Below are 27,550 nucleotides of genomic sequence, written 5' to 3' on the forward strand. Positions count from 1 at the left end.
TCGCTGTACCTATCAACAATAAAGCGGTCTTTCGTTCATTGCCCTTGATCGCCCCCGATTCCACGGACAACTGGTCAATTGACTGTCAATCGCTTACTGCAGAAGATTTTTACATTATTCAATCACTTTAGGTAATTCTGGGAAGCTAAATGACTACTTTAGTCTCGTCTAACGCTGATAGAATCAACAGATCGCTCCAAAATGGGATCCCCAGTTCCTTGCCGTATGTTAAATTCTGTGTCCTGTTGGACGGTCGAGTCGAATTTGAAAACACGCTGACGTACTGAATAGCGGCCCCGCCGTATATGAACTCGGACACCGATTCGTTCGCTTTTACGTCTGCCCGTTCTCGTTGGCCTGTCATTCTCACAGGTATTGTCGACGACCTCTCTCGCACGACGCTTGAATCCGATGGGGAGAAGGCGGAGGAAGGCAAAGCCCTCATTGAGAAGGTTGGTGCCCTGAAATATGAGGTTGAGCACGATCGTACTCTTGTGTAAGTTAATCTCGCATTCTGTTGACCTGTTTGTTTACCAACAGATTGCAGGCCACTAGAAGACGACGGATTGTATGATGTGGCGCTTTACAACTCAGAATTTGAGCGACAAGGCCCAATGAGCTGGGGCAATGCTCCATGGCTGTACTCTGAGTGCTACCTATACCGAAAATTGTATGGGTATCTGCAGACTACAGCTCACTGGAAGGACTACGATTTCTTCGCTAGACAGAAGCTCGATGCGTTCAAGTCATCCGAGGTGGCAGTTGCCGAGTTAGCAATCCGATATAAGACTTTGTCTGGACAGTTGCACGGTTCTGTCAGCAAAGAGCAGTTGCATTTGTTGTTTGTAAGTTGGCCCGTGAAGTCTTATCGCTTATTGGAAGTTAATTCTTGGCTAGCGCGAGTTCATTGATATTTCACTCTGGGGCAACGCGACTGATCTTTCCCTTTTGACCAATCTCTCGCTCGATCAGCTTCAGAGCTTGCAGGGCGAGAAAGCGCGAAAGGAGAGTGAGAAAAATATCCTTGTCAACGATGTCGATAAGGCGTGGGACGCTATTTTCTCCGTCGAGGGCGGTCGTGTTGATCTCATCCTTGACAACGCCGGTACGTCGGATTTGACTTGCTTTGTACGTACGTATCGTCGACGCTAACGAACTGTTAGGCTTTGAATTCTATACGGACGTCCTTTTCGCGCTTTTCCTTCTCGACTCCGGCCTAGCTGACACAGTCGTTCTCCATCCGAAAGCGATGCCCTGGTTCGTTTCTGACGTGCTTCCCGTCGACCTTCCGGTCTTGATCAACGCACTTGGCTCCTCATCGGTCTTTACCATGGCCAGAGAAGAGATTGATTTTCTGCGCGAACAACTCGTTAAATACAATGAAGAAGGAAAAATCATTGTGCGATCGTCGGGATTCTGGACTACGTCTCTTGCGTTCTGGGAGATCCGTGAGAATGGCCTTGGCGGTGGGCACGAGGTGTGGCAGGATCTGAAAGAATCGAAGCTGGCGATCTTGAAGGGAGATTTGAACTACCGAAAGCTGACATATGATGCTGCCTGGCCGCGTACTACTCCCTTTACCACAGCCATTGGTCCGCTTGCTACTAATCAGGTCAAATTGTTCAGTTTGCGAACGTGCAAGGCCGACGTGGTTGTTGGTCTTACCGAGGGTAAGGAAGAGGAGCTCGAGAAGGCGTGGGTTGACATTACAAGCGCGAAGGGCAAGCCCGAGACAGGAAAGGGATGGGCTTGGAGTGGAAAGTGGGCCGTCATGCCATTTTCGTCTGGCAAGAACTAGAGTTAAATGTAGACGGGTTATAGAGATGTATATATGTAACGAATTTGCTTGTATGCGTGTAATTTTCTCCTCCTATTTTTTCAGTTAGAAGCAATATTAAATTAGTCTGCACGATGCACAGCATGACAAGGGCACACCTCAGAATAAATCCCCATTGTTATCCGTCATTGTCGGCAAACCGACGACTCCGTATAAGGATGACTTTCGATACAATATTTTCAGGATATTCATCATTGCAGGGCCCTTGTACGTGCACATGTCAACTATCGCAGATGTATTATTTACAGCTCACGCAATTAGCGTTCTAACTAGGATTAATAACATTGGATAATAATCACGGGAACCCGGAAGAGATAAACACAGGTGCTTCAACGTGCGAGGTCGCCACATCTCGTTTCGTTAGCAATCGACATCATCCGCGCGTACCGTATCCACAAAAACAGCAGATCTTTTATTCAACGTTTCAAAAAGTTCCGTTCGCTTACCAGATTTGCGAGGATCAAAAGAAGTCTCAAGTGACAGGACCAATGCGATCGGCGGGCCTCGAGTTACGATCACACACATCTGAGGCAGCTATACACGCAAGGAGGCGCGCCAGCCGTACCCGCCACTCTCGAGCTGCAACAGGTCAGAACTCAACGCCACCAGCAGAGTTAGTTTGGGGCAGACCCGAACCGAGGTACGGCCGGTCACATTTGATTGGCCCTGACCAGCCGCCACCAGATTGGTATCACCGTTCGTCTGACACACGTGCTAATGAGTAGGTTGTACCCATACTCCAGGTCAGGGTTCTGGAAATGTAACATGTGCTAATGAGCTGATATCAAAGGACGCGGAATAACAAACAAGTGTTGTTGATAATCTCCCACTCCTTTCTATGTTATTGATTCTTTCTGCGATATTCTTATACAATACCAAGCATAATCCATATTTTTACCGCCAATAGAACTACAACAATCTGAATCGACCGGGTTCTAGCAAAGCCAACAAGCACGCACACGAGATACTCCGAAAGTAGTCCTATGGAAACATGAACCCTTCATGTTTACATATAACCAATACCAACAAAAAATACTATATAGCAAACAATAAGTAATTCCCGGTTTCTTTTTTTATGTATAATTGTGTTAGAAAGAAACCAAACTAACACTCCCGTAACACCGAACCATAAAAGACACTCCCACTTTAGATACCCTCGTAGAGACCGAGAATATTCTTCATATCCTTAGCAACGACGACAATCTCGCCCCGGCCAACGTTTGCGACGTCATCTTTGGGGCCGACCCGTCGCAGACGGGTAATGGCAAGGCCGGCGGCGGCAGCACCTGCCTTGCGAGAAAGCTGCCCGAGCTCATGCCCCTTGAACAACTTCTCGTTCCCAACGCATACCCATTGACGACCAGCTGCAGCGCGCAAGATCTCGAGCTCATCCGCGTCCGTGTCAACAAGGCCAACTTCGGCCCAGGGAATCATGACGTCTCGGAAAGTGGGCTTCGCGCAATTTTCCTCGCTCTTGTAGTCGTTTCCAATGGCACCGCCAGGATGCCACCGTCCGAAGTTCTTCTTGCGCTCCTCCTGCTCTGCGGTAATAATTTCGGCCAAGGTGATGCAAACAGCATCGCCGACAGCAAGGCACGCGGTCGTCGAGGTCGTTGGCGCTGGGACACCGTAGATTGCGCGCTCAAGTAGCGACCCAGGCAAATGAGCGGAGAGCACAGCCGAGGATCCTCGGCCGAGAGGCGAATCTGGAGTACAAGTCAAGCATATCCGTGGTAAACCGGACGGGAGATACGGCAGGAGCTGATTGAGCTCAGGTGTGTTTCCAGACGAAGTGATCATGACCAGAACGTCTGCCGGTCGCAGAACGCCGAGATCACCGTGTAGCGCATCGCAAGGATGCAGAGTGGCAGCATGGATACCGAGAGAATTCATGGTTGCCACCAATTTGTCGGCAATCTTGCCGGACTTGCCCATACCGGTCAAAACAATCTTGCCTCCAGTCACCAACGCATTGTGCATCAGCTGAATTGAATTGACGTAGTCGTTCTGAGTTTCCGCATCTGCCCGGTAGAGGTCCGTAAGGTGCGAGAGAGCAAGAGATTGGCTCCGCAGAATCGTGACCGCCGTATTTAAGATAGATACCGGAGAAGATTCAGCCGGGGGCGTAATTGGCGACGGCAAGACCGCCGGAATCTGGTGCATGCAAGTGTCACAACGCATTTTGAAATTGGTAGATGTAAAGCTGACGTGCGTGTTGGTCAAGAGATGTGGCAAAGGACAGGTTTCGATATTGTAGGTCACCTACCATGCCAAGGTTAGCACTGTGGAAGATATGAGCCGAGAAAGACGTACAATTACCCGAGATGCAAACAAGGGAGAGATGTCGAGCTACTGGTGCAAGTGAAGTTGGACTAAACAAGGTCGAGCGATGATAGGTTCCGGATAGGGCGAGGCGAAGGTGGCCTACTTATACTGTTCGAACACTAGGCGTGGCGAGCTCAAGTTGTGATCGGTGACGTCGGCTACGAGTACATTCAAGGATACAGGAACAAGAGCAAACGAGCGGCACAGTAGTAGGTTAGGAAGGTGGAGTGGTAAACAACAGATTAACGGAGGGTCTACAGAGTAAGGCTTAATTGCTAGGGTCCATCTGGACAACAGCCAAGGCCGACATCTGATACCAAAACTGTTACAGGCTCGCTATCTGTCGCCAGTACTACTATACTTGGGATCGAAATCAGAGCGCTGACGCGCCGTAGCCTGGACGGGTGGTGTGGCAGACAAGGTATGGGTACCGTCTCAGATACGCCTCCCGCCGCCGGCGCGCGGTACCCGCCCGGCCCTAACCCGCGTGTCGGCACCATGTAGCTGGAGATGAGCTGATGCATCGGCGTCGCCACACTTGCAACCGCAGCCGCGACTGGGCTGTGTGTGCGCAAACAAAACCCCACGCTTGGTGTGCTGTGCTTTATCTGATTACTGTTGATGACTTCCTGTGCACGCACGTCAAACGACGATCTTCGCATGGTCAGCTAGCAACAACCGGACAGCAACCATTGGGTGACTAGTGACTACTAACTAGCACGTCCCCTACCAGCGCAAACACGAGCAAACTCGAGCCCGTTCTGAATTCTCAGAAAGGAACAGCGCAAGAGCCGCTTGTATCAAATCGCCCGAACGGGTAAGTGTTCAAGTAGATAAAACTGGTGTTCGGTACACGGCAACTGCGAATGCCCTACGCTGATCGGACGAATGTGAAGTTTTTCCGAGAGCCGACGTCATGATTGCGTCATTATATGCAGATTAGGTATCGCGGATCACAACTAGCGCAGGACCGGAACATCCTTTCACAAGTAATCTAGTCGCTAGCGCCCCCTGGTGCTTCAGATTCCGGCGCCGTCGTCGGAGAGCGGGCGACATCGCGAAATGAAAGGAGCCTGAGACGATCTCCTTGGAAACTTACTGGTATTAAGACTTCGCGGCCCGTGCCACCGTTTGCAGCTGCGGCCAATTAAATAAAATGAAATTAATTTGCGCCTTAGTTTTGTTGGCCGGCCAACCCAAGCATAAACAGCCGCCAGCGCATACAACTTAACATCATTTTATGCTCAGTCTTGTCAGTTGTACCTATTCAACTTTCGTCTATTCTGATATAATATAATAATCGGGGCTGTTTTGTCGATTGGGAGCGTAATTCTGAATTCCTCATCCAACGAACGTAGGTCACGCAAATCGTCCCAGATGTGGTTGCTTCGAAGCGCTCAGCCTCGCCAGTTGTCGCCTGTGGTTGTACCTCAATCTGCTGAACGATCCGCAAGAGGACTAGTATCACCGTGTACCCTTGGCTATCCAAACCGCAGTAATAGAAGTCGATCAAACTACCCCGTCCTGGCGTTGCTGGTTGACAACCGACAGCCGAGGCTGAGCGCATGAGTTCTACAGCAACTGCTTTGGATGCAGACAGTCTGATACTCGACTACGTCACTTTGCTGCACCTGCAGGGTACTCATTTGAACAGATCATTGGAGTCGCCGCTTGTTTCCAGCGGGCCCCCCCCCCTCCACTTCATATAAGACAAAAAAAATATCGCATAAAAGCCAAATATTATTTTGCTCCACCTAGGAAATAACAACTGATTAAAAGGTAAGAAATAAACATAATACAATAAAAAATAGACCCTCATGTGGTGCCCAAGTTCTAAGAACTAAGAAAACGCATGTGAAAGGATGCTGCAAAGTAACCACGCCATTTCCTCCTCTATAAAAGTGAATTTTGCAAAAGAAGCAAAACCATAATTCCCACCACTGTCATCACAATTTCGACCCAAAATACTAATTAGATCCCAGATACGATGTTCATTATGCACAAACTCCACTGCAAACTGTTTCCTGTGGTGTAAAATTTCTAGACTAACCCCACATCCAATCAAGGTACTCGCAGATCCACCCACCCCATAACCAAAGTCGAATAAACTTTCCCAGAAATTGCGGCCATATATGATCGAATATACCAGCACATCCAAATCCTTCGCTTTCGATACCTTCGCCATACTCTAACGAGTTCCGGACACGGCATGTCCCTCTCACGTTGTACCACTTGGGCTGCTGGCACACTGTGCTACGGTCGAGATGCTTCCACAACGGGCCAGTTGGGCCGTCAATGTAGCGCCATTCAAACGGATGAAAATGCTGTCGGGGGTCTGAAGGGTCGAGTTTTTGGTCGCCCCAGTGACCCGGGAAGTACAGCCATTCTGTATTTTCAAGTTAGCCCATTCGTAAAATTCAACACGTTGCAAAACATACCTGCGTTCGAAGACGTCATATCGCCTTCTCCACACACTAGGGTCCCGTCATATGTATACGCCACGTAGTTCTTGGCCGGATCCCACAACGGGCCCCGGTCAGTGAAATCGCTCAGCATGCGGAATGGCAGATCATGAGAATGCTGACCGGCAGATCCGTAATTTGCATGTGTGCCACGCGCGGAGAATATGACTGGCCTATTCGGATCCGTCTCTAATTTCTCGAGTGCTTTAAACGTGAACCCGCTACCGCCCCCATGTGCTGACATCCATAACGAATGCGGCTGGCCTTTGTAAAACCGCAAGATTGAGTGCTCCCAGTCGCCAATGTGATTACCATATGGCCCACCTCCCATTACAAACGGACCCAAATTGAAGGAGTAGAAATAGAACCAGAATGAATCTACCCAGCCATCCCCTTTATCGAACACTATCAAAATTGCCGGTGCCGGATTCCGCCCAGTCTCGATATCCGGCCGATTCCCAATACCAGTGATCCAATCCGGGTCAACATCAAAATCAGAGGTCGATGTAAGGTACACGTCTTCATTTCGTGGCAGGCGACCGATGTCGTAGATCGTCATCGGGAAGTTGATGCTGCCAGTGATATTATTGCCATTAAGTACTGGATGCATATTTGACGCACTATTGCTGTTAATCCTTCATCTGTGTAACCATAGTATACAACTTTCAGCTTACAAGTCTCGCCAATCGCATGGCAAGTACACTTCCTCAGAATATAGATGAACAGTTGGCGCTGCACCTCGTCAGTTTCGAAAGCCTCGTCTTGCATGAATTACCGAACCAAGCTTACCGTATTTTATAATATAATCTGGGATTTGTCCAGGTTTGACTGACCAATCCTGCTTGTCTTCTTGTGCCCACAACTTGAAGGGAATCATCGGGAATGCATCGACCAGGCTGGAGATTAACATGACTGAGAGCAGCAGCGGTTTCCACGTTGTGAGCAATATATGGGCACTGCCCGATATGCTTCGCGGGCGTGCAGAATCCATGACAGCTTCGTTGTCACAATGCCAGAATGTGAATCGACGTCAATTCCTCAATTGTAAATGACGTGGAATATCGGCGCCGTGTGTAATTTACTACGACTCGAGAACAAGGTTGCACATTGGAAAGTAAGAAATAACGGTAGCAATGTGTACAGATGGAAAAACGATAAAAAATCACCTATATCACGATATGTATAGTTAGAAGATATGCTCTATAAACTCGTCCCGGCCGCTGGTTTAGCGCCAATGCATTGGACTTCGCTGCCATCATGTCGTTCCAAGCACACGCAATCAGGGGTCGGTCCTGGTTAATTCCAAACTCACCGGGCAATCTTCCAAGTTCAGGAGTATGCTGTACTGATACTAAATTCAGAATCGAGACCTTTGATGGTCGAGGCCACTTTTGCAATACTGGCGCCGTAAGGGAATCGCTTATTCTCTACTTTGGAAGCACAGAGGGAGCCTTCTCACTTAGATCCGTATAGTTACGGACATTATTGCTTTTCGCGCTAAACAAGGAAAAGTTTTACACTTAGCACGCCGAATATTTTGAGCGGACTTTGGGGCCGCGGATTCATCCGGGAACCTAAAAACACTGTGCGGCTGGAACAAGCCCTAACCCACACAGTGGCGAGCCGCTCATGTCGCCGGCATCACAATGTCTGACAGCGGCGTAAGCCGCATCATGGAAGATCCAGTTTAGTACTTTCAGAACTGTGCAACAGTTACCTTTGTTACCCGTAAATTCCAGAACAATTGGATTCGTTTCTTTCCACACATTGAACTCCTCCTGCTTACTACTCTTACAAGCTGCAACGCATAGATCTACGCCATAAACAGCTATACACACCTCCACTATCCTGGATTCAGTCAGTATAATGACGTTGCAAATTACTTTGCGTGCAAAAACTTCGCTAAATTCCGAACCGCCTTCACGTCTCTAAATGTCAAACTTATGCGCTTCCTTCCCCGCTTGATCAGGCCGTTATTTTGTTCTATGCTCTCCTTCGTCTCGGTACTTAACAAGTCCCAATTACTGACAGTGTCGCTATTTAGGTCTTTGTCGGTACCTATTTCTTGTATACCATGTAGATATTTCGTATACATTTCGTCCGTCGTTATCAAAAGACTGCACACCTCATCAGTCGAAGACACATAAAGTGGGTTTCAGGGTTACCCCATACCTCCCGGGCTCCTGATATATCCTATACACCACTCTGCGCCTACCATCGTCAGACTTCTCGTAGATGTCTAATATTATTCCATCATTCAAGCTGACTGTTGCGACCATCGGAAAATACACGTCGCCGTCCTCGTGTGGCATGATGCCTTGTCCGGGTTCGTACTCATTAATCAAGCAATGGTTTGGCTGACCATGTGGTGACGCATTCCATATTCCAAGATCAATCGTACGGGAAACGATTGGCTCGACGAGCCAATTCGGGATCGCGTCGGTAGTTGGCAAGATCGATCCTTGGAGGAGCTGAGTTGGCCAAGCCTGCAGCCGGCGATGGGAAAGAACTGTCCATCGCGCTGATGGAGTATTAAGTATCTACTCGTATCTACTCGTCAACTCTGCGTAGGAAAGATTGCAAAACCGAGAAGTACTTTGCCAATTAGCGAATGCTGTTCACGGTCCGATATGAAGTCTGGAATGTAGTACATCCGATCCGGTAGGCCCATAAGTCGATAGGTTTCGAGGTACTTCATCGTGGAAGCCGCAATGCATGTGGTATATGCCCTAATAAATAGTAAATTACCAATGAAAGATTTCTTGGAGTAAATGCGCCTATTGCGTGAGATATGGGGAACAGATTGAGCCGCAGATCTTGATTACTGTCAGACACATGCCTTAACTGCATCGGCGTTTTGGTATTGCGGAGCCCATTTCGCTAATCAAGTTGGCAGTGACATTTCTGGGGTTATCAATGCGGATATTGTTAGGGCCCTTTGACATGAAGTTACCTCTGAATTGGACCCTGCTAGTGCTATCCCCACGAGTTCAGCTTCAGATCTCGTGAATATCATATTGATGACAGCAAAATGGTATTTCTGCAGTCTCTGGCAACCTACGACGACGTCTATTCGAATCATTTCTAGACAAACGCACTAAGGACTGGTTATCAATACCCCATTGTCCTCGCAATCTTCGCCTAGGTATCTCCATGGCCGACTTGTTGCTACGTCGGTACTCATATCTAAGGGAATTGATATGTCGAAGGTTGAGTGTCTAGTAAGAATTGAGCACTATTGAGCTGTCGCTTGTTCGGATGGTCAATTGTGCGAGGTCAAATTAATTTGTGATGCAGCGCCGTCACAACCATATTCGTATGGAATTGGCGAAAAGAATATTAAGATATAGATCATATGTTCTTTTCGAGTCCGACGAGGGACTAATCAATACTTGCAATGATAGAGGGACACCATGATATAGAATATATCCATGAATAGTTCACATCAAGGCATTACCTCCGTGAGCAGTGACCTAGATGGATTAGCAATGTATTATTCGTTATTAAGAATATTCGGCATGCAACCAACGCCGTGATTGATCCTACACAGACCCGTCACATATAAGAACTACTCCCACTTTCCCTACGATCGTTGAATTCAGCTTTTGCAGCTTCGCCATGGAACGCCTTGTGGATCCTTTCTTCATTCTCTTTCTCCAATGTCATGAGTTCGTCAGTATTTTCTTCTTGCAGTTCTTCCGGTCGCGGGAACTTAGTATCAGAATCGACACGACACAGCAAAAATATTGTCGATGGATCACTTAGAGCTGCATTACTTTTCACTTGGCTTTACCTGGTTAAAATAGCCATTAGATTAAATTTTCTCCATTGCTTAACACAGCTTTCTGGTTTGGCTATTTTTGCTATTTGGTCATGTATTGTCTAGAAGTCGATACCCGTTGTAACAGAAATAGATCGTAGACAGACACGGAGGCGTGGTTGGTCGGCTTCCGGGATGTTGAGGACTGGTTCGGATGGATCGTGAAGTTGGACATTTTGCTTGACGCTCTTGAATTCACTTGTATTCTTAATTCGTATTACTTATTCTGGTCCTCGAATCGTCGTCGGACAGGCAAACTTTTGATGGCTAGTGCGATTAAGTGACGACTCGATATCGGCTCAAAAGGTACGGCGAAACCTGAACCTTTTACTTGGTGGTCGACAGTGCGACAAGCGAAACAAATATAGGCTGCGTTCCTGCGTCTACCTTCACCTAGCCTGGTGGACATTTTCGGAAAACCTGCGCTAACAAGCAAGGGGGCCCGTCTGACTTCTGCGTAAGGCGGCCAAATTGGCCTCCAGGACCGCCTGCACTAGGGTACTGACAGATTATTGTGGGAACCCCCTGCATATCAAAATTCCGCGCGACGCGTCGCGTTCATTTCTGCGTTGGTTCTGCGTTCTCAGGACCCTGCCGACCATCAAGATTATAAACTTCTCGACAATAATCACCCAGGGGCTAGGTGTCCGCGCAATACTCGCGACATCTATCGTTCCGGCCGGTTCTCATGCCCAATGCAGCCCGCTCCTTAATTACCTCGCGAGCCCCTCGCTTCCCTCTTCCTCACTTTCCTTCCCTCACCTGCAGTTTCCGCGGTGCCGTCGTTCGTTTGACCACAGTCGTTCTTCTTTCCTTATTGTAGTCGTTCTTTTTGGATCGTTCTTTTGGATAAGATCTCGTCCGCTAAGGTCAATTCTCTTGATCGTCGTCGACTGTCTTAGTCTAGTCCATCATGCGGATTCTATCTCTTTTTTATATGATTGTCATTGTGGCTTGTGTCTCAGAAACACTCGCATTTCCGATCAACTTCTCGTTCTTCTGGCGCGGACCAGCGGTGGCTGTTGACGAGCCGTCCGTTCGATATCATCGTCGTTCTGCTCTCAATGAAACCGTCGTCGTGAATGGCACAAGTACCATCACTTTGCCAGAGACAATAACGCAGATTGCGCCATCTACTTTGTACACTACCGCAGTTGAAGTTGCGAGTATGCTGTTTTCTGGGTCGAAATTTTTCGATAACATAATTGGGCTAATTTTTGCACAGTGGACACTACCACAATCACCGAGCAGATCACTCTCTACGTGACCAAGACGTACAGCCGTGACTCCGCTACCACATATGTGTCGCCTTCTCTGCAGACCATTACTGAAACCTTGACCTATACTCAGACGGTTGCTGCCTACCTTGATACGGCATCGCCTTCCAGAGTTGCAACAATCTTCGCCGCCGAGTCTTCTAGTGTTGCAGCGGTGACAGCGTCCACGGCAACTTCTACTCCCGTCTCAAGTAATCTTCCAGCTGGCACCTACTCTGCTGAGACTACTGTCACGGTTCCCGTCGCAACGACAGTTACCGAAACAATTGTGTACACGGCTACTGTCACTGATGAATCATCCTCCACACGGTACATCACTCTTACCAAAACTTTGACTGCAATGCACACCGCAGCCATCGTCAAGCCTACAAATGTTAAGTACGTGGTCGGCGAAGTTTCATCGACATACACTACGTATTCTCTCTCTTCAGTCGCTACTGTCGGTGATGATGGTGACTTGACCGCAATAGTCACCGCTGTTCCAGCAACTGTCACTGACGTTGGTACTACCACTTCTACGCTTACGCAATATATTACGATATTCAGGACGAGTACAATCCACAAGGCGACCCCCAGTCATCTTGCGACTCCGTACATGAACTCGACCTTTCTCAGCAGTACGATTCCCGCTGTGAGCACAAAGCCTACTAGTGACTGGGCAACTATAACCAAAACGTTGTCAACCCTAAACTACTCTCTCACCACGACCATTTTCGCGTACGTCACAGTAGATGCAGGTGGCGTAGAGCAGACCAGCTCTGCACTTCCGATTGCTACCAGCAATAGCACGTTGCACTGGCGACGACACCGAATGCGTAGTAGAGGAATGCTGGGTCGGTGGTTTCAATAATAATAGGATTCATAAACTATGATCTTGTTCTATTCTGCTTTATTCTGCGTGTCATGTGTTTCTTTGGCGTTATTTTGTATTTGGTTCAGGTTCTAGTTTTTTGATATAATTTGGGTCATTTATATATAACTATAGATATACAGGTAGATTGTGAGTATGGGTCGCGGAGGAGGATATACGGCAGTGAAATATATGTTATGAACAGATGTCGGATTGTGAATTTGTGCACGTATTGGTCTCGATCGCATTGTAATAAATAGAACAAAGAACAATTGAAATAGGTGAATTGTGTTGCACTCTATAACAAAGTTACATACGATGCGTGGAAGTATCTGTAATGTAAAGAAGGCATTTATAGAGGTCGGACAACTACGATATACATGTTTATGCAATTCCAAGCACTGAGGCACTTGACCGAGCATGATACGATACCCCGCTCTTGAAATGCGAACCATATTTAAGCCTCAATATAGAATTGCAGTCATTAGGCGTCCCCGTTTTAATTACATAGAACGTAGGTAGAGGAACTTACTTGAGGATGACTGGGGAGAGAGAGATTTGGATTAATGACACGGTTCAGAATGCTTTCTAACCAGCCTACGCTCGACATCGCAGAAAATGTAATACTTGATGCAGTCGTACCAGAGTCAGTACTGGCTGCAAAGATTGAGTCAAAAGGCAACAAATTTGGAGTCGGACTCATTGAAAGCCGCTTCTCAACGCCAATGACCGGGTCGATCGATATTGATCAAAATGTGCGACTGCGCAGAACCTCAATTACTCTGCCAGCAAGTAGCCGCCCGCTTTCATATTATGTATGTCCTTACCATACCGTCCTTCCCCCTTGCTATACAATGCCACTAACCTCTTTCTCAATGTACACCTGATACAGCCCATCCTAGGCATAATATTCCAACGAGACTGAGTGTAGTTCAGATTCTAAGTGCTGACGGCTTTATTTTGCTATTCGTATGCAAAGATTGACGGCTTTATTTTGCTATTCGTATGCAAAGATAATCGACCGACGACTCACTCACGTGTGGCAAGACGACAACCAACATTCTGCAAGATAGCGACTATAACAAAAAAAATCGCCGCACCTATGAGAATCTGCGTGAGTTGTTGAAATCCGCTAGTTCAGGCATGACAATGGCAATGAGCAGCATTGTTATTGGCAATTTACAGCGCAATCTGTCACCCACCATTCTGTTGTTTTGCCGTCAAGTTCCTGCCGAGGGTAAGAGTAATAACGGATTCTGTCTCCCGTGCTCATAGAAAATATGCTAAAATAAATGGTTGCTTGATTTCAAGCTGTCCGAAACATGTGGTAACTTAATCGTTCGGCGCCTTTTGACACCTTACAGTTCCCAAGAAAAGAATGGACCCTGTATTTCGTCTGTCCGACGGGTGATCTGTTACATGGGATGAAGGACAATATTTCTGTCTAACCTGGGATAATCAATTTGAAAATACATACAGTATGTGCGAAAATGCTTTACAACTTTGCTATAGTTAAGCAGTTATTACTCTCCAAGTGTTTGTGTGGGGAGTAATGCGCACGTTCAGTAATTCAAATTGCACCCCGTAGAATTACATTCTCTGTGTGGAAATGCTAAAGAGCATATTACGTTCTGCATAAGAATACCTGTGGGGCAGCATATAGGTTGAAATTATCATCGACTATTACAGGAACAGAACAAAACTTGTTAACTTAAGCAGACGTTTATCATAAGAATCATATCATACTGCTTCCTCAAAACCATAGGCTCAGCTTCCAGTGACGGACGGTGATTGTATGTGGCCAGAAACAGCTTCTCTACGGAATGGTCATCAAGCCGGACGTAGATTTACACGTTGGAGTATGCAAAGTGAGATACTGTTTGAGCATCTGTGTCTTCACGACGTGAAAGTAACGCTAATGGAGTTTCTAGGAGAGATTCAGAACCAGAACCAGTGTCCTCGGATGACACGAGAGGTAAACTGGTATGTATGGGTTTAACTTGGTAACAGGGTAGATTCCGTGGATAGTGTGGCGACACCTGTAGTAGCGACTGAAAGCAAATTTCAGACTCAATCCTAGGTCTCTACCACTGAATATGCAACGAGCCGTTTCATTATAGATTCTGTAGCCTTTCTGTGCGTCACGCCATATCCAATAAAAGATCCTTCAATTGTTTTAGACGCGAGCTTGTTGCGAAGTCCATTGGGAACAAGCGTATCAACCTCGCACGAAAATTGCGAAGGTGAAAGAGAGATAGGACGACCAGTCCAGATTTCTAGCTGATAGACGTAGATGTGACGACGTGGTTGTGAATGTAGGGCAGCAGTGTCATTTTAAAATAATATGATGTGAGGAAGCGAGCTTGCTGTGATCAGACAACGAACGAGTGGTTGGATGTCAGTCATTCACCAATACAGCCTCAAGAGCGATTAACTCGACTATCTACATAATATACGAGACGTTCTACGTAATTCTACTAAGTAGTGACCCTTATGCGATAAGCGGAATGAACCGTGTAACATTGATTACTTACGGGATAAACTCGCAACTACCACGTCGGCAGTAGGCCATACAGCAAGCAATAGGTGTCTACCAGACGGCGTATTCACAAAGTATTTCGGGGAGGGTGGGTCATAATCATCTTGAAAAAAGCGGCAATACGAAAACTCCTATCAGTTTCCTTCAGTCCCTTGCTGGAGTACACTCCGTTAATCCTTGCAACGTTGGAGCCATAGTCGTAGCCTCCATAATCGTTGGACCATGAGCTGTTACAGTCTGTTGGTGTTATACGGCGTGCTACAACTATCACGTCTCATTTCAACACATTTCACTCCCCCACAACTGGTATGTACAGTCGTTGGTCTGAGCTACATCCAAGGGAACTGCCGCAAGGCTCATCAATGTGCCAAAACAGCATATTTACCGTTCCAGTGTGGCAGCGATGCAGAATCGGAGACCAGACGCCTCGTGCAGATGCAGTAAGCGTGTCCAAGTAACCTTCCGCAGAACAGACAGGCAATTGAAGAAACCAGTCGCCTCATCTTGATCAAGTTAGAACTATCTATGCATTGGGATGGAGAGATGATCGTTGATTAAGAATGCATAATATATTTACACCTTAAAACATCACTAGCAAAAATTGCGGCCCTTCCTTTCCAGTCCTTTCCAATTCTAACGTTGAGCGAAATTTTGTCGTTCTGGTGTCTAGCTTCTTTGCGACCAGAGGTGAACTGTTTGTAATGAGCGGAGTGAGCTGACTCGAGGTCCGATTTTTCTCGAGTTCTCAATTCATGTTTTATCAACGAGCTGAGCATCTGTTCAATTGTAAGGCTTAGCCTGGGAATCCAATTTGTCGGCGACAGAGGGGTAGAAATAAAAAAATAAGTTGAACGCTTAAAGGGGGTGACGGAATCCGTGTATCCTTGATTCGACTTACACGTTTCCAAGAGGGTTTTACGCACTCTACATATACAAGTCCACAGAACAGTACGAGAATATTTTCTCAGCATAAATTTTGTTTGTGATTCGGTCTATTCGAAAATTAGATTATCCGGTTGTTCTGTAGATGCCGTCAGCTTGACTGTACTTGAGGGATCAAGAGCAATTATTTAGGCTATGTAAACGGCCGTAAACCGCGACCATAGTTCAACAATATTTGACGATTCTTCTGTTGGAAGGACGCGGTATCGCTTCGCTACCAGCATTAGTTTCCTAACGCATCCCCTATACAGTAATTATACGTAGCCAGATGTGGCATAGCCTTTGCTACGAGCGACCAAATCAACTCAACGTCATCGCGTGAGACTGTCGTCTTCAACTGCTGCGATAGTGAGGCTCAATCGTGTGGCAAGGATCATTGCCTTTGCGCTAGTCAAGTATCGCAAACTTTAGGATAGAAGCACGTTGCGCAATGACGTGCTTTCCGCAATCAATCTAGATTGCGATGTAGACGAGCCCGTCTACTGAACACTGAGTGTTAGTAGTTCTGGTTACTAATACTGGAGCCTAGTGTATGAACGATAGAGCATAACAATTACATTTATCAGGCGTCCATGCAGAGTACTGAGTTGTTTTTCAACACTCCCCACAACTTATATTATAAGTTGGCCATAAAATGTAATCCGGTTCATCAGGCTTTCTGGAGTTTGCGTCGATAAAATCGAGTCGCAACTCGCAAGTTATGTAGTGGATTTTGTAGACATTGGAGTTAAATTAACACGAACACCAAGTGTAGCTCAACCTCATCATGCTTTCTGACTCTTAGCATATACGGAGCACTGTTGTCCAATTGACACAAAAAAAAAAAGGTCTGCAACGTAATATAAAGAATTAGTCTATCCACATTCATTAAAAACAAATAAAAATTGCACATTCACTTCTTCCGATTGTTCGCAGATTGGATAGGTAGTTGTCGAAGGTACTCAAAAGCTGTTGTTGTTCGAGGCAATACCTTTGTAAAAAGGTCAGCAGCCATCTCTTCGTTGGAGAGTACCTGATTTCTAACTTGCAACATGCTCTAGGAGTGAAGTAGGCTGCAATATTAATGCCCTTCACCTGTTCGTGATGAATAGGGTGATTACTATGGCGTTTGTAAAGATAGCTCTCCCAGAAAAGGAAATAGGTAGAATCCCTCCTGAGCTGCATTGTGAGGGCGACATACTTAGCCTCAGCGGTTGAGCGCGAGACCGACTTCCACCTAATGAGACCGCAGGCTATTAAGAAAGCATATCACAGCGTTGAACGCTTTGTACCGACACATCCCGCCCAGTCAGAGTCACTGTAGCCACGGAGGACTAGGCCGTCGAGGGGAAGAATATTATAACGCTGGTAAACCAAACATGATGAGCAGTGTGACGTAGATAGCGGAAGATCCGTTTAACAGCCATCCAATGCCCGAATCTAGGATTCTGTATATAGCGATGAACCGATATTAGACAACGAGGATAACCATGTTAAGCCGGCTGTAGACACACCAGTCAGACTCTATCTAGACGTCTAAAAAGCCTCTTGCCGAAGAACAGTTGTTAGAGTCCGATTTCAGGGAGGAGGAGCTTTTTTCAAAGCATTATAGTATAGACTTCAATCAAGCCGGCGGACGTATAGGGTGCTGATCAAAGCCAGGAGGTTGCCTAAGAACGCGTTGGATGCATGGTATCTCAAACGTGATCTATTCACTTTGCCTGTCCGTACTGCAGCTATAATGGATCCGCATATTATTTTATCTGTCAGTATGGTATTAGAATCGGTCGATCAAGCCAGACAATTCCTGAACGCGTACGCAATCCATCATAATTTCGCAGTGAAGAATGGTTTTTTAGTCAAAAACAAAGACCAGACACTATTGCTGTTATGCAGATGCGCCAAAAAGCCGTACAACACCAGAAAGCTTCCGTTGACAAAGGGAAGCAAAAGTGACAATGGCCTCACCCGTAAAAGAGAAGCACGAAGCAGGCTTTGTGACTGTCCTTGGATGGTGCGCTTCAAGAAGCAGCTCAATGAGTCGTGGGTTGTTACACAGCTTGATGACAGACTGAAGGACACCAGCTTGAAGATATTAATCCGTTAGCTTATCCGGAGAACCGACCTATGACCGCTGAGTCCAGTGAAACTATGCTCGACATTGTCCAGCACTCGTCCGCATCTTAGCACAATTACATCAGTTTTGAATACGACATACGGACTGTCCTTGCTGGGTAGGGAAGTATATAATCGCACGTATGATTATACCCAGGGAAAAGGGATTTCAACTGCAAAATTTATTGAGAAATTACGGGACGAAGGTTACATATACCGAGTTAAAGTGGCTGTGGACAACACTCTCGAGAGTTTGTTCTTTTGCAGGCCTGATGATGTTCACAAGGCACGTGTATATGGACAAATGGTAAAAAACAAATCGGTTCCGCTTGCCACTGGTGAACATTGTCACAGTGGACAATAACTGGCGCACGGTGAAGATAGCATTGTGGTTTGTGACCGGCGAGCAATCGAGTTTGCAGCAGCTGAGTGAGTGAAATTATATTTTAATACATAGTATCATGCTAATTTCGAACGGAAGACATTGTGTTCCCCGATGAACCACCATCTGTGGCTATAACTGACGCAGACAGGGCCTTCATGACGGCCCTCTCAAAGGTGTTCCCGACCACCATCAACCAGCTCTGCCGATGGCACATCGAGCAGAACATCCTTAAAAACTGCCGAAAACATTTCCAGGGTCTGGGTTTTAAAGTATTTGATGACTTCATGAACTATTAAGCAAATCGCGAGCTCGATGGACAGCGGTGATCAGGAGAAAGAGTTGGAACAGCTCAGGAAAAGTTACCCGCTGAAGCTGTTAACTACTTTCGCAATCAGTGGTGGGTAGACGGGCAATGTGAACGATGGGCAGAACGATATATATGCAAGTATCCAAACTTTGGGGATTAGCACCACTGATACCATTTGGGTACGAAATGTCTACTTTACGCTAGTCCCAAAGAGGAATAGTCGGTAAGGGCACCATGATTCTCCTCAAGAAAACATCCTTGACGCCTTTGATGAATAAACATGCATAGGACTAGCCGAATCGAGCCCGCCCGAATCACAGGCGCAAAGGTCTCGTCCTAGTCAAATCAGGGTCGTTGAGAGAATACTTGAGAGTCTATCGAGTTTGTACCCGTCCATATGTTCCGACTACTTTCCGTTTAATCTGAAAGGCCCAACGACATTCAATTGGCTTAACATTAGCCGGAAGATCTTTTGCGCGAAAGAGTCCGGGTCTTGTGGACCTGCAAAGACTCAAGTTCTTCGCAACATGCCGCCATCCACAGAGTACCGCCTATGGGTCGGGCTTCACAGATAACACGTTGGGGCTATCGGTATATTCGAATAACATGACGAAATTGGACTGAAGCTCTGGTGGCTGAGGGATGGTTTCGTACGCACTATATCCGATTGCATCCTCGTTACACATCCGCAAGGACACATCTACGAGCAATATGCCTGGGAACAGAATGGAACAAGAAAACAAGGTCCGATTTCTGAACGACAAAATATGTACAACGAGGGAGGAGCATGGCCCTTTATTGCCAGCTGCGCGCTGCAAGCTGTTGTAGAGAAAGAGAAAGAAAAAATGCCTACCGTGACACTAATTAGGGCTGGGAGCGGGGAGCGGGAACGATGCCGCAGCCGGAAAAGAATGGCGAGCGCCAATCAAGGAACTATCGGCGATGGGAAGAGCGGAGAGTGTGAGGCAATTGTGGCGTGTGCGTGAGATTGCGTGAAGACGTAGCCAAATCCAATTCACTAAATACTGAACACTTTGGCCGATGCACTTCGAGTCGAGGATCGTCTCGATTTGCCATTCTTGTTCACCAGTTACCTCAATTGGTGGTAGCAGAAGCTGGAAATGACCGGGAAGAGGAGCGGAAATCGGTAGGGTTCCAACAACGGCACAGGAAACAGGGCGAATCTTCATGGCTGATGGAAGGTCTAAGTCGAAGTTATAAGTCGAAATAGTTCGTTTGACGGTAAAAGGTACTAACTTCTTATAGTCCAGTATTGTATTCAGTGTTGTACATAAACGCCGACGGCAACGGCTGGAAAAGACAGGTATAAAATGTGGGCCGTTCTAGCTCCTCTGCCCATCGGATTTATATTCTAGGAGAATAGTCCAAAATACCACGGAAACTTTTTGAAATGTCCAAAATACTACTGCCGGCCGTATCCGCGGTACCCACCAATTTCCGTCTCTGCAGCAGTACTCCTTGAGCCATTCTTAGCCTGAAGGGCTTACAATTGCCGGAAAGTTCCCTCGCGTCGTTCAAGCAAAGCGTTTCTGCTTCTTTAGGACGCGTCCGGGACCCATACAGATCAGCAACTATGCCTCCTCAAAGTTCCCTGACAAAAACCGTTTATATTTGCTATGAAAGATATTGTCATAGGATGGGCTTTTGCCGCAAATTAAAACCGTCTCTTTCTATTATTCTTGCTGCGAATTTTGCTGCAAAGTTCAAAGTTTTTGGATAGGGGAAATGCAAAATAGACGCACGCGACAACCAAGTTTAGCCATTGAATATCGTATTCTACACTACGGCCGTATGATTGTAGGTCCCTACTCTAAAGAGAGTAGTTGAATGACTTATTTTCACACGTACTATTTTCATCAGTACATGCGAATCTTTACTTCTTAAACTTTAGATACAGAGAAAATACTGTCATTCAGAAGAGAGGGGTATCGGGTCGTGTAGGTATTGAGCATGTACATAAATAGTCCTTCCCAATACACTTGGAGACGCAACAAGGTCTTATGACCGTCTTGAGAAGTTACTTCATCTTGCGAAGTTACTTGATGCGGGTCGTTATTTGGTTGCAATTAATAGGGGGTGCGATAGGACCTATAAGAATTTTACTCTCACCATTCTGCAAGCTGGTAGACGGTACCTCAGAAAAGAATAGAAATACCGATAACTACCCGTTACTTCTCCTCTCCTCAACGCGAGCAGGACTTCTCTGGAGTTACGCCTAATGTTGTCAACTGCTAAATTCGGACAATACGCCGGGCATTTCCCGAGACTTAAAGGCGATCAGAAATATATATCCTTGATCGTAATAGACGTCGGAGTGCGTCGGCGCCATGCGGTTAGGGGAAGTTAGGCCGTGCGGCGTATCGGGTACAGACATCCCGCGCCAAGTCAGTGCCGCCTCTCCGTTGGAGTTCACACTTGTTGGGCTTTCTTTGTTCTTTGGGCTTTATGTGTGCGTCGTGCCCCGTGTTCGTTGGGGCCTTTTTCCTTGAGGTTTTTTGTATAATTTTTTTCGGGAGCCGGCCCTGTAACATAAATAGGCACAGCGGGGCCGCTGGCTCCCTAGGTCAGTACTAACGAAGTCTTGTATATTTTGTCTCACCACTGAATGAGACAGTCAAATTCCCATACAAATTGCATTTTTTAAATTTATATATCTCAACCGCCCTGTTAGATATCATTCAAATATTTCTTTTGTTTGTATTGGTTTATAGAATTTTGTAAAGCAAAATTACCCTACTTATTTCCATGATTATAAAACGACATCATGTAATTTATATTTTTTTGCATATTTAAAATGTAAATGGGGCTTAAATTATTCCTAACGAACGAAATGTATTAATTGATAATGCATAACTTACGCAAAGTTAGAAGTCTAAATAACGATTAAATGTTTGAGATAACGTGGGTGATAAGCGAGCCGTGCAGACAAGCGAGCCGCGCCTTTTCTACTCAACGTATATCTATCAACTTTGACACGACATTTTTACACAACAAAACAAGGAATGCGCTTCTAAAGAACGTAGACTTTTATTAGCCCTCGAAGCTACCCAAAAACGCGCTCAGCTAAGCATTCGACAGGCTGCAACGATCTACAATGTACCCGAATCCACCTTACGCGATCGAATGAACGCGCGACCGTCGCGACGCGACCTTATTCCCAATTCTCGAAAATTTAAGGACCTGGAAGAAAATGCTATTCTGGAGCATGTCTTGGACTTAGATTCGTGCGGGTTTCCGCCCAGGCTCGCTGATGTGGAAAATATGGCTAATCTGCTGCTCGCAGAGCGCGACGCAGGATCCGTGGGCAAGCGTTGGGCAATGAACTTCGTCAAACGGCAACCGATGCTTAAAACACACTTTAATCGCGGATACGATTACCAGAGAGCGCTCTGCGAAGATCCTAAGAAGATCGAGGAGTGGTTTGATCTTGTTAGGAATACGAGGGCCAAATACGGGATCGTTGACGCAGATGTTTATAACTTCAACGAGACCGGGTTTATGATTGGCATTATCTCGTCATCCATGATAGTTACACGCGCGGAACGAGTTGGGCGAGCGAAGACAGTCCAACCAGGTAATCGTGAATGGCCAACAGTGATCCAGGGAGTTAATGCAGAAGGGGTGGTCTATCCCGCCGTTCATCGTGGTTCAAGGGGCCTACCACCTCGCAAACTGGTACTCGGAGAGCAACCTTCCGCCAGATTGGGTTCTCAAACCTACAGATAATGGCTGGACGAACAACGAGACAGGCCTTGAATGGATTCGACATTTTGATAGACATACCAACCATCGCAGAAAAGGCGGATATCGATTGTCAGTGATTGACGGCCATACGAGTCACCGTTCGGCGGAGTTCGACCAATTTTGCAAGGAAAGGGATATTATCACAATCTGCATGCCTCCTCACTCATCCCATCTTCTTCAGCCGCTAGACGTTGGATGCTTCAGTCCACTGAAACGGGCGTATGGTCGCCAAATCGAGGAGCTCATCAAGTGTCATATTAACCAACGTGACAAAGGTCAAATTTCTCGTCGCATTTCTCGTCGCATTTTTCGAGTGTATGAACGAAAAGAATATCAAGGCGGGATTCAGAGGGTCAGGTTTAGTACCTATGGACCATGAAGTTGTCCTATCCAAATTGGATGTCAAAGTACGGACTCCATCACCTCCGCGTCTTCCTTCCCCCACTGGCAACCCTGGGATCTCTCAGACGCCACACAACCCTATAGAGGCTGTGTCACAATCTGAATTCATGAAAAGTCGCATTGCCAGTCATCAAAATAGCTCATTGACACCAATTTGTGATGCAGTCGAACGCTTTGCAAAAGAGACGCAAGCATTAGCTCATACGGTCACGCTCCTCAGCCATCAAGTCCGTACACTTCAAAAGGCAAATGAAACTTTAAGCAAGCGCCGGCGGGCAAAAAGGACCCGAATCATGCTTGGAGGATCACTTGCAGTACAAGACGGGCAAGACCTGATTGCACAAAAAGACGTTGTTGAGCAGCTGGAGCGCGAAACGCGTGAGAGTGGTGGTCGGAAGAAGAGAACAGAGCCAGCTCAACGGCGCTGTGGTAAGTGCTGTAAACCCGGACATAACGCCAGGACTTGCGATGGAGATAAAGAAACGTCTATTATACATAGTTCCGATTAGTTTGAATTGATTTGATTGACTTTGTTATTGTGTCGTAATTGGGCTTAAACGTTGGAGGGGCGTAGAATGTGCGCGGCTCGCTTATCACCCACGTTATATGGATTTAAAAAATCCAATTTTGTTTGGGAATTTGACTGTCTTGGTGTGTCTCATTCGGTGGTGAGTGAGATACGTTAACATAGCTTTGTATATTTTAGTCTCGTCCAGTCTGTCCTCGTTACGCTGGAAGCAGGATATGCGGATCCATCTGAGTGCGCTCTATTTAGCAAAAACGGTAACCTATGAGATACATAATAACGATTGGGTCTATCCTCTTTCCACTCCAATAATAATTCGTATTCGCTGTTACATTAAATTCTGTATGTACCAAATTATTAATGTGCGTATACGTTTGGTTAATTTGCATCCATCATTGTCAGGGGCCTGGAGTTGTGAGGTTGTCGTGCAGTTCGATGCGCAGACCGTCGGGTATAATGTTGTAGGGACACATAATCTGTCGAATTGTTGGTAAGTTATACATATATTGTTCATTGACATTTGCATTATTCTTTCAGACTATTATTCGAGTCCAAAAGATACAAAGAGTTGCCTTACCAGCTGGATCGTCGGTTAGGAAGTCTTGCATTCAAGAGAGCGAAGTTCTTCCTTCCTCTCCCAGTGCTCCCTGGCACCGTTGCAACCAAGGATATTATTTAAGTTATAACGTAATGTATGGGATCCCGGTCATATGGGGAATCCGGTCACCAAATACTCCACTCTACTTTGCGATCTCTATAACGTATAACATGGGCTATACATAATCAACCTAAAAGCGATCAATCTGAAGAAAAGATCCAAAAGACTATTCTGGCCTTAGAAAAGAATGAATTTCCATTCATAAGAAGTGCTGCCCACCACTTTGAAGTTCTTAAGAACTCTTATCGATCGAATGGCTGGAACTAAATTGCGTACTGAGACTCACGAAATGTATCAGATCCTCTCGAACGCGGAAGAAAAGACCCTTGTAAGATGGATTACACGTCTTACAGCGACAAGGCACCCTGCAACACCGGCGTTGTTGAAAGAGATTCGTACGCCACGCGACTTGAAAATCGGCCACGGTTACTGACTATGGATGGCCATTCTAGCCACATCACGGGCGATATGATTGCGCTATGTATGGAGAGTGGTATTGACCTTCTTATTCTACCTCCTCATTGTTCGCATTTACTTCAGCCACTTGATGTTGGGGCATATGGCCATTAAAGAGATATCATCCGCAAGAGGTTGACCGGTACACTCGGGCTGGTATACAGCGAATAAAATGGGCTGATTGGGTTGAACTTTTTCAGCGCATTCGAGAGAAATCTCTTACACCTCAGAACATTCAAAGTGGGTGGAAAGGAGCTGGTTTGATTCCATTTAGTCCTCGGCGAGTGTTAAATGGCCCTCCACTTCCAGCTCTTGAGCCGCCATGTACTCCTCAAATCTCAACTAATATTATGCACCTAGACCTCTCCATTCTGAAGAGCTCTCCTCCAGATGGAACAGAACTAAAGCTCACAAATTTGGTCTTTAATACAGCTCTGGCAAGCCAAGAATCCCCTACTTCACCAAGTCGGCGACATGCGAAGCGAATGACCCAGCTGGTCGAAAGTCAGAATGCTGAACTAGCTTAAGATGGTACTGAGTTGCTTCAGACCCGTAAGAAACGAAAAAAGGGCAAGAGAATCAAATTACGGGGCGAATTTGTGTTTAGTACAGAGGAAGTGTTGAAAATCGTTCTCGAGGCGGAAGAGCAACCTAAGGCAAAACGACCACGTGGGCGGCCACGTAAGCGGCCAATTGAAGAAGTAGGTAAAGTAGAAATAGAGGAAGAAGTAGAGAATAGTTCGAGCGAGTCAGAGTTGGATTTGGTCTATTGTGTGGCGCGTAATTTTTAGACAATAACTGTACGAATCGTAAGATTTTTCAAAGTGCGCAAAGTCCGTAAGCCAATAACCGAGATATAGATTACAACTTCACGCCATAAATTGCCTCGAAAATGAGCAGCAGAGTCAATATCGAACGACAACAACCTAACTAAACTCCCCTTGCTTTAATCCCAGGCCTCCCTCTGTGATATGATACAATTTGGCAAACTCTTGCGAAATCAACCCCTACGGCTTGGACATTATTACCCCACCATTAGGGATGGTCGTTTGTGGCAAAATCAAAATGGCTGCTGCAAAATTCCGCAGAATTTAAGAATCTTGCATACGCAAAATGCAAATCCCTTGAGAGTTTACAATGCCAACTTTATCAGGGGAGCAACCAAGGGCAGGGATAATGTTAGATTCCATTTTTCTTGCTTAACTTCGTAATAATAAGTCATCTACACAATCTCTCACGCCCACCGCCAACACATTTTGCATCAATCCTGAAGGACGAAGTGTTTCGTTACTTTTCAAAGAAGAACAACAACGGGAAGACACTCGAATGCAAATTCTGCAAGCAGACCTGGTCAACGGATGACCGCACGCGATTCATGAAGCATCTCGCCAAGTGTCCGGAAACACCTGCAGAACTCAAGATGGCAATGGAATACCGGGTTGCTGAGATTAGTAGCGCGACGTTGAAGCGGAAGATAGCATCGATTTCGAATTACTGCAAGCGTACAACGTCGTCTGCTAGTGTTCGTTCTCTAAGCACTGCCGCAAACATGGAACGCTGGGTCGACACCATCACGGACGGGGAAATGCTGGTACTTCAGCAGGAACTTGCAAATTTTCTCTTTACTTCGGGACTTCCTTTTAGCTTGGTTGACAACCCTGCCTTCAGAAATGGGTCACCCATTTTCGCCCCGCCTTTCTCATCGCAAGGAAGTAGCAACGACCATGCTCAACGACTCATATGATAGGATGCAAGGGAAATGATTTTGAAGACCCAGGCAGAATCGCATATGATATGACGGTCACTGACTCTTGGACCAACATTCGTGGTGAAGAAATTGTGAACTATGTGCTTGTTACACCAAATGGGCAAGCTCTGTTCCTAGTGCTAACCCAACTGGAGCAGAGTCACACACAGGAAGCTATTTGTCCAAGAGAATCATTGAAGTTATCGAAGATGTCGGTCCAGAAAAGATTATTGCGATATGTTCTGACACTGCATCCAATGTCCAGAATGCCATCATCAAGATCGTCACCGCTAAATATCCTCACATGCTCGGAATCGGAGTGCATCACATCAGTTCAATCTTACAATCAAGGATATCCTTAGCATTGATACTCTCAAGTGCATTCTTTATGAAGCCGTTGAAATGTCCAAATGGTCCCACAATCACCATTGCGCACTCGAAAACTTGAACCTGAAGCAGATGCGTCCAGACTATAATTCCAAGCGACGCGTATTAGATCACACGAGAGCAACAAATTGCAGCGATCGTACAGATAGCAAGCAGGAAGCCAAGCAGATACGCAAGCCGATCGACAGAAACCACATACAGGAAAGGAAGCTTGGCCAAGAAAGCCATCAATCAACAAGTGGACTAGTCGCCTTACACTGCATCGTAAGTTGTGGCCTAAGTATATTCAGCAGAGCGATCCAAAGTCGGGGCCTGATAAAACCGGAGAAGTGGAACCAAACGCGAAAGCACCGGCGACATTTAGACAGCGGATGGCCACTGATGCCGCCGGGCCAGAGCTACTGTAAGAATCGGCCATGAGCAGTGGCAGGACCCGCCCAGGCCAGTTGTTGTGATGTGTGGGGAGGCATTCTGATCGTGCAGCACCTATCGAAAAACGATAGATAGTGGCATCCATGCGGACTGTAGACTGCGGCAAGTTTCCGATCCTTTGCCGCGATAAGAATATATAGTCGCTACGCGAACGACGTCGGTCCCTAGTGTCTCCTGTGGTTCTAGAGCCATATGCATCCATCTACGTATACATTATGCCACAGACTTGTTCTTGTCGCGAATTCCCGCGCCTAGTGCCGGACTCCGATAAATTTCCGATATAACAGAAAAGGATACCCGATCGCCAAGTTTCCAATCGTCAAGGTGGATAGTTTTACA

The 27,550-nt window shown here is 46.4% G+C and overlaps 6 protein-coding genes across 6 annotated transcripts; 3 read left to right on the forward strand and 3 right to left on the reverse strand.

The window, feature by feature from the left end:
- Window positions 1-305: 305 nt before the first annotated feature.
- Window positions 306-1,798, forward strand: POJ06DRAFT_201379 (uncharacterized protein; the record flags this gene model as incomplete). Its single annotated transcript, XM_056185235.1, has 4 exons — window positions 306-496; window positions 548-845; window positions 898-1,105; window positions 1,164-1,798. 4 exons carry the CDS (start codon window positions 306-308, stop codon window positions 1,796-1,798), a joined length of 1,332 nt encoding a protein of 443 aa, XP_056041208.1.
- An 813-nt stretch (window positions 1,799-2,611) lies between these two features.
- On the reverse strand, window positions 2,612-4,479 carry POJ06DRAFT_259966 (uncharacterized protein). The gene is made up of 2 exons (XM_056188432.1): window positions 4,151-4,479; window positions 2,612-4,099 (listed from the first exon to the last, which is right to left on the reverse strand). Exon 2 carries the CDS (start codon window positions 4,016-4,018, stop codon window positions 2,984-2,986), a length of 1,035 nt encoding a protein of 344 aa, XP_056041209.1. The 5' UTR covers window positions 4,019-4,099; window positions 4,151-4,479; the 3' UTR covers window positions 2,612-2,983.
- Window positions 4,480-5,880: 1,401 nt separating this feature from the next.
- Window positions 5,881-8,073, reverse strand: POJ06DRAFT_259969 (uncharacterized protein). Its single transcript, XM_056188433.1, has 5 exons — window positions 7,937-8,073; window positions 7,414-7,790; window positions 7,299-7,356; window positions 6,601-7,244; window positions 5,881-6,548 (listed from the first exon to the last, which is right to left on the reverse strand). The coding sequence occupies exons 2-5, from the start codon at window positions 7,613-7,615 to the stop codon at window positions 6,208-6,210; spliced, it is 1,245 nt and encodes a 414-aa protein (XP_056041210.1). The 5' UTR covers window positions 7,616-7,790; window positions 7,937-8,073; the 3' UTR covers window positions 5,881-6,207.
- A 402-nt stretch (window positions 8,074-8,475) lies between these two features.
- POJ06DRAFT_285618 (uncharacterized protein) lies at window positions 8,476-9,322 on the reverse strand (the record flags this gene model as incomplete). Its single annotated transcript, XM_056190205.1, has 3 exons — window positions 8,476-8,741; window positions 8,797-9,164; window positions 9,221-9,322. The coding sequence occupies 3 exons, from the start codon at window positions 9,320-9,322 to the stop codon at window positions 8,504-8,506; spliced, it is 708 nt and encodes a 235-aa protein (XP_056041211.1). The 3' UTR covers window positions 8,476-8,503.
- Window positions 9,323-11,000: 1,678 nt separating this feature from the next.
- On the forward strand, window positions 11,001-12,857 carry POJ06DRAFT_296976 (uncharacterized protein). The gene is made up of 2 exons (XM_056190586.1): window positions 11,001-11,610; window positions 11,670-12,857. Exons 1-2 carry the CDS (start codon window positions 11,358-11,360, stop codon window positions 12,569-12,571), a joined length of 1,155 nt encoding a protein of 384 aa, XP_056041212.1. The 5' UTR covers window positions 11,001-11,357; the 3' UTR covers window positions 12,572-12,857.
- Window positions 12,858-17,802: 4,945 nt separating this feature from the next.
- POJ06DRAFT_283143 (uncharacterized protein) lies at window positions 17,803-18,419 on the forward strand (the record flags this gene model as incomplete). Its single annotated transcript, XM_056190090.1, has 4 exons — window positions 17,803-18,081; window positions 18,102-18,169; window positions 18,201-18,352; window positions 18,397-18,419. 4 exons carry the CDS (start codon window positions 17,803-17,805, stop codon window positions 18,417-18,419), a joined length of 522 nt encoding a protein of 173 aa, XP_056041213.1.
- Between the last annotated feature and the right edge of the window lie 9,131 nt (window positions 18,420-27,550).

This window comes from Lipomyces tetrasporus (genome assembly GCF_029532465.1).
Source record: "Lipomyces tetrasporus strain NRRL Y-64009 chromosome Unknown POJ06scaffold_10, whole genome shotgun sequence".
NCBI classification, from domain to species: Eukaryota; Fungi; Ascomycota; class Lipomycetes; order Lipomycetales; family Lipomycetaceae; genus Lipomyces; species Lipomyces tetrasporus.

What these genes read in the sequence shown, in the direction of transcription:
- POJ06DRAFT_259966 (XM_056188432.1), bottom strand. Translation starts at nt 4,018, where the DNA reads ATGCGTTGTGACACTTGCATGCACCAGATTCCGGCGGTCTTGCCGTCG.
- POJ06DRAFT_259969 (XM_056188433.1), bottom strand. Translation starts at nt 7,615, where the DNA reads ATGGATTCTGCACGCCCGCGAAGCATATCGGGCAGTGCCCATATATTG. An exon ending in AGATTATATTATAAAATACG is followed by an intron (nt 7,357 to 7,413) that starts GTAAGCTTGGTT and finishes GACGAGGTGCAG; the next exon opens with CGCCAACTGTTCATCTATAT. An exon ending in CCATGCGATTGGCGAGACTT is followed by an intron (nt 7,245 to 7,298) that starts GTAAGCTGAAAG and finishes TAACAGCAATAG; the next exon opens with TGCGTCAAATATGCATCCAG.
- POJ06DRAFT_296976 (XM_056190586.1), top strand. Translation starts at nt 11,358, where the DNA reads ATGCGGATTCTATCTCTTTTTTATATGATTGTCATTGTGGCTTGTGTC. An exon ending in TACCGCAGTTGAAGTTGCGA is followed by an intron (nt 11,611 to 11,669) that starts GTATGCTGTTTT and finishes ATTTTTGCACAG; the next exon opens with TGGACACTACCACAATCACC.